We start from the raw sequence: 6,397 nt of genomic DNA, 5'->3' as shown, positions 1-6,397 counted from the left end.
TCATACAGTGGAGGCTGCACCGATAGTTACGAAAATTCCTAACTTTTAATAGGATTGTCCAATTTTCCTCAACTCTTACTGATGCATTCTACCGAAATTACTGCATTCACTCAGTCCACGCAGGGAGGTGGGAATCTACGTATATATTTGGGGTTCATTCCTTTTTAAGACGTCATTAATCAATAATCATGATTGTAACAATAGAGGGCGACATACTGGATGCTATGGCGAAAGCGGTTCAACAATCTGCCGTCGTGCTGGTGGGTATGACCCGGAAGTACAAGGAAAGTCAACATTGCAGAACTGGTAAGTAAAAGTTTATACAAAAACACAAGCAATATATTGAAATGATTTTATCCTTTGATTGCTATCATAATGGCATCTACTTTTAAATTAAATTCCTTCGTAAACGTTCGAAATGTCACGGACGGAACGATAACTGTGTGTTGTCAAAGACTATGTTACCACTATTTAATATGAAAAACATAACGTTGTAAAACTAGGGATCCAGCTTTGCTCTTATGTGGAATAGCAGCAAAGCGAAACAATACTCTACTGAGAAACCATCACGATCGAAAATATGATATGAGATTGATGTATAGGGCCTACCTACCAATTTTCAGGATTGAAAACAATATTACCAGTCTTTGTTAAAGTCGCGAAAAAGTGTTTGTGACTCACGTGTTACCAAAAGATCGCAGTATGACCAAGGAATAAGTGACTCGTAGAGCAGTGATAAAGGTAACCACATAACCTTGACCATTTTTGTTCGGTAGAAGCTACGTATGCTTACACGCTGAACAAGGACATCATACCACTGAAGTTACAGGACGGATTCTCCCCGGATGACTGGTTGGGGGCGCTGTGCGGCATGAAGAAGTACGTGTCGCTCTGTTCCGAGACAGGCTTTGACGAAGGTCTTCAGGAACTGGTCGCCGAGCTGGGACCGAGAGGAGAGCTCGGCCGGAGCTCGGAGGAGCTCGGGAATCGTGGAGAAGACGAAAGACTCGAGGCCCCTTCCATTCACTCGATGGTTTCCCGTGACTCTATTGAAGGTATTCATTAAGGTTTAATGACGAGAAATCATTTGATTCAACCGTGATGAAATGAATCGTGAGGTTTCGTCGACACCAAAATAATACTTGCTGTAAGCATTCTGATGAAGACTATCATCCTATACACATGTTGATAAGAATTGCAGATGATTAACAAATTTCCCTACATCGATGCTTTGTCATAATACTGACTACTTGTGTCATGGCTACTACTAGAATACTGATACATCCAGTCCTTATATTTACATCGATGTAGGGCAATTTATCAATCAGTTGCAATAAAAACAACTCTCGACGGAAGAATTTAATGGATTTGTTGATTAAAATGTATCGTGAAAAGTAATAATTGAAATAGTTAGGCCTTAGTTATACCTAAGCCCATTGAAAATTTACATCCTGATATCTCATGCTGATAGCTGTAAGTCATGTTTTCAACGGTTTAATAAATTGCATAAAAATTCTTTCATCCTTGAAGGTAGACCTACTCTTCTTGTCTGGTTCATTTACTTTACAAATCTGCAATTATCACCAAATTATTCATTGTGTGAAATATTCATTTTCATTGTCACTGATGTCAAACAAATAAACGAATTGATTTTGGGAAAAATGTTCAAGTAGGTTAATTTCCTTGTTGTAAGCTGATGTTAGCAGAAAAAAATTCTCATGTTTCACTTTCAGCATCCTACCAACAAGTTACATCGTAGCAAACATTCCTTGAACTGACATACATCACGCAACAAAGCAACATTTTCACGTGACATCATTCATCCAAAGGAGTAGACCTGTTTTAGACTCCACTAATACGCAACATGCTCCTTCTGCATGTGATAAGTACAGGGTGTTAGAAATAGAATATTACCAAATCCTGAATAGTTTAACAGGAATATCGGGTAACTGAGGACACCTTTCACCTGTTCTTCCACCCCCTTTTTTGTCCTTAAAGCTACCGTCTCGTTGAATCTGGACTCTACCCCAGTGCTTCTGGACACTGTTGATGGGGCGTCCCCTCCGAGACAGGGCAGTGGACATACTCTCGGTTCGAGCAAACCCTCCACTTCCCAATCCGGGGTGAGTATGTGGAGCCGACAAGACACCGGAAGCTGGCTCACGTCGATAGGGATAGACGCCACCAACGATCGCACTCGGAAACTGGACGGCACGAGACTGGTGCAAATCTTCGGCTTGCTGAACCGAGCACCCGAGTACTGCGTGACGTCACTGAATCGTGAACTGGGCATGAGCTTTTGGGACGTTTTGACCTTCGTTGACGAATTGGAAAAAATGTTCTCCTAATCACGTTTACCGGCTTCAAATGATATAATCGATAAAGTTTTTGATTAAAAAAAAAAAATTGTTGTGTCACACTCTGCTATTTAATCATAGCTCTATGCTAGTATTATAATCCGAGTCTAATCCAACTTTCCAGGGAGAAGGAATGTTCTTGCATACATTTGCGCATCTTGTTACTTGTTATTACAATTGATTATTCGTTTTGGTGATATTGTGGCAATATCGATGGCTGTGGATCGTGTATGGTTGTATTTCTATAATGTTGTTGTGTTATATCTATTTCTATGCTATAACAGTGCCTGATCTGTAATACAAGGAAAGGCATCCCTAAAGTTGCAATATTCTTAATGGAGATTACACATGCGGCCCGTTTCATGAAAGGATATAATTGAATTTCCTTAACTCACAGGCTGCCCAGGACTTATGATAGAAACCAAGTATATAACCAATAATTATGACTCTTCATAAAACAGCGCCACGCACTAACACTCACACAAACTCGTGCTGAGTTTTAACATGGTCATAATTTTTATGATATGATGCCGTGGTTTTTCCTCGTATTTGTGTTTTTCTTTTGATTCAGGAAAACATGGAGATCGCCTTAAAGAGGAAAATGCAACATGCGTATTTTTTCTGACAAAGGCAGATGTGATTGAAATACAGTTTTAATCTTTTAATCTCTAATGAAACACACACATACACACACACTCAAAGAACTGCTGATAAAGGCAAATGAAATTGAAATGCAGTTTTAATCTTGTAATCCCTAATGAAACACACACACACACACACACACACACACACACACTCACACACACATTTACACACACACTAGAAGAACTGCTGATAAAAACAGTAAACATGCTATTACAAAATGTTACTGCGATCTTTCCCAGGTCTTTTCGAACAAGCGCTACAATGAGATCAGTAAGTATTCAGAAGTGAAACCTGTTAAAATCTGTCTCTTTTCCTTACAGTGGTATTGGTCCTCTTCACACGTAAAGTCAAAATTCGACGCGACTTAAGTCACTAATGTGAACAGGGCGAGGGTAAATCCTACACAAAGGCCCTCTTTTCTTTCCATAGGACTCTCAAGGATCTGAGTATTGTTTCCCCTGAAGATGAGACCGATCTCCGTTTAGAAAGTGTTAATCCCGCCTTGACTATCATAGTACTTGAGAAAATGAGGGGGAGGGGGACAGGGTTCGGGGAGGCGTTTTTTTTAAAGACGGCACAGATTGGGGCATGGCGCGTGTTAAACCTATGGGAAAAACGTTGGGTTAGGGTTTTTGGTTATGGTTATGGTTAGGGTTAGGGTTGGGGTTAGGGTTAGGGTTAGGGTTAGGGTTAGGGTTTGATGGTTAGGGTTAGGATTAGGATTAGGGTTAGGGTTAGGTATAGGGTCCCCGAGAGATTTTTAGTTTCCCCAATCTGTGCCGTCTAAAAAAACACGCTTCGGGGAGGGTGGGAGGTTAGAGGAGTATGGTGGCTTTAAGCATCAAAATGACAAATGTAGGCCCTACATGGTGAGAGTGTTTTGCCTTATCACTTTACATTTGATTTTTGTTCGATTCCACTTATCAACTAATGAATGAGTAGTGTTCACAGGGTCGCCAAGATAATCCCGTCTGTCGGACTCGTATATTTCATTTTTTTTAAAATATATGTTTCATCATGGGGGGGGGGGGGTGTCTTCTCTGATATTTACCTTCTACAATGTCGACACATTTTCATTTAATGATAATTCAAATTGATTGGTTGCGACAGATTTGGGTTGTGCTGCTCCACGTTATCATGAAAAAGCTTTCAGTGAGGTGGTTGTTCAATGATTTTCATCTATGCAGTTAAAATCAGATGATGAATCCTTAACTTTTTTACCCTCAAACTGAAGCAATCGCTCCATAATGAGTAAGCATAATCTTTGGATTTCACTTAATCTGCAATACTGCTCAGGAATAGTGTGTCACGATTTTTTTCGACTGTTTACACAAAAAATAATAAATATTTATGAATGAATAATCTTTACAGGGTCGCCAAGATAATCCTGTCTGTCGGGCTCATATTTCTACGTTCAGTATATTAATGCTCATCATGTTGTTTGTTTTCTTTGATTTTCCACCGGCTTTATTTTAGACAGATATTCATTTTAATGATAATTCAAATTGGAGATTGGGGTTGTACCGTTCCATCCCATGCGATACAGAAACTATGAATAAACGATGGCTAAGGGTAAACGAGTTAAGGATGTTGCTTTTGTTTTGTTTTCACATGTATCTGATAAAATATAGCAGCTAATGACAACGAAGAAGAATTGTGTTGCAGAGAGAGACAGAGAGAGTGTGTGTGTGTGGAGTTCACATGGTTAACAGTTACTTGTTTGCTGTTATTTTCCGGTAGGTAGTAAGATCGTATATACTCCATCTATAATTATGATAATTAAAACCAAGTCAAATTTGATGTTGTAGTTTCTTCTTTTTCACTTACAGTTTATCATGTTCATTACAATACCGGTACATCAAACAGACTTACTCTCTTTCTACTATTACATACTACATGTATATATATCATAAGAAATTTGCTGTATATTGTTAATAATAAACTTGCGGTAAATAACAGAAAAATATAGATAGACCCTAAGAATGTCTGTGTGTACACGTGTGTTTATGCTTGCATGAAACACCATTAAAGGGATCGTATAGTTTTGGTTGAGACCTAATTTCAGGTTTCTAACATTTTTTGATGAAATAATGAGAAACTTCTCATAGTAATGAAATATGAAAGAGCATGTAATTTCATGAGGAATTCAACGTTTATATTTGATGAAAATCGGTTTTGAAATGGCTGAGAATATCCAAACCAGAGCGATTCTAATAAGTGTGGGACCCACACGTTATTACGATCACGTCTTTGTCTTACTTTGTTTTTGGACGTTAAAGTCATTCCAAACCTGAATTCATGAAATAAACTTTAAATTCCTCTTAAATGGTATGTTCTGTACTATTTCATAAGTGTTTTCTTGGTGTAGCGCAAAAAGCTCAAAGCCCAATTCTCATCTCCACCAATACTGTACCATCCCTTTAATGTGCCTTCTTTCAGACAGGAAATTTCTGTCTGAAAGGAGATACCTTTTCTTTTGTCAATTATTCTTGCTCAAACTCATCGTTTTATTTGCACTAGTTTTGGACAGACTGAGTGTTTATATAGTGTTTTTATCATTACACCTTGGATTCCCCAAAAATAGTAAGCAACGAGTTCAATCAACAGGCTAATTCCTTCTGCATCAAATTGGTCTGCGTACTAGTGATAATACTGAATATTAGTAGAATAATTCTTTATGCGATCGATCGTACAGAGAAAAATAGCACAATGAAACGGCTTTATTTGAATCTCTTATTTTTTGTGCAAAAGCAAATTTCAAGTCGATCATGAAACAATATCTACTGTAATTAAAAACAAACTACAACAAAAATTTACAACCTGAATTTGAGCTTGAACTTAATTTTGTTCCATGTAAAAGAAAACAAACATAATCATTTGTACAATAACAAACTGAGGACAGGGAACGAGTACACGAACATACAATTAAAATAACTATAAATGAAACATGGAAACTAAAAAATACCAGGGTATTGTCAGGGTAGTTCCCAACAAAACGAAAAAGCAACATCATTGAGAGAGAAAGAGAAAGGAAAGAAAGAACGAATAAAGAAAGAAAGAACGAAAGAAATAAAGAAAGAAAGGTGGGAGGTAGTGAGGGAGGGGAAAAAGAAAGAAAGAGAGAGAGAGAGAGAGAGAGAGAGAGAGAAGAGGAAGGGGGAGAGGTAGTATTGCCCCGAATCGACCTTTGACCTTTCTGCTTTTTCGCTCTGGTTGCAACTAATATTGGAGAAGATGAGTTTCACGCAATGAATGCTTACAATTTCCGAAGAAGGTTGATACAATTCTGCAACAGTAGACATTTTTTTTTTGAAACTGTAAAATAATAGAACCACTGATAACTAAAATCACCAATTAGGAGGGAAATGTACACGAAACTTCTACCCAGGAAATGC

The 6,397-nt window shown here is 38.1% G+C and overlaps 1 protein-coding gene across 1 annotated transcript; it reads left to right on the top strand.

The window, feature by feature from the left end:
• The first annotated feature begins 221 nt into the window (after nt 1-221).
• Nucleotides 222-2,348, top strand: LOC139708063 (uncharacterized). The gene is made up of 3 exons (XM_071620047.1): nt 222-306; nt 777-1,055; nt 1,999-2,348. Exons 1-3 carry the CDS (start codon nt 225-227, stop codon nt 2,346-2,348), a joined length of 711 nt encoding a protein of 236 aa, XP_071476148.1. The 5' UTR covers nt 222-224.
• The last annotated feature ends 4,049 nt before the right edge of the window (nt 2,349-6,397 follow it).

The sequence above is a fragment of the Diadema antillarum genome, unplaced genomic scaffold, assembly GCF_040938485.1.
Source record: "Diadema antillarum isolate AM-2024a unplaced genomic scaffold, OU_Dant_1.0 seq00001297_RagTag, whole genome shotgun sequence".
NCBI classification, from domain to species: Eukaryota; Metazoa; Echinodermata; class Echinoidea; order Diadematoida; family Diadematidae; genus Diadema; species Diadema antillarum.
The sequence above is the reverse complement of the archived record's forward strand: the minus strand, read 5'-3'. Positions and strand labels throughout refer to the sequence as shown.

Coding starts and splice junctions, on each gene's coding strand:
- LOC139708063 (XM_071620047.1), top strand. CDS start 225: ATGGCGAAAGCGGTTCAACAATCTGCCGTCGTGCTGGTGGGTATGACC. Junction 307..776: donor AAGTCAACATTGCAGAACTG/GTAAGTAAAAGT, acceptor TTTGTTCGGTAG/AAGCTACGTATGCTTACACG. Junction 1,056..1,998: donor TTCCCGTGACTCTATTGAAG/GTATTCATTAAG, acceptor TTGTCCTTAAAG/CTACCGTCTCGTTGAATCTG.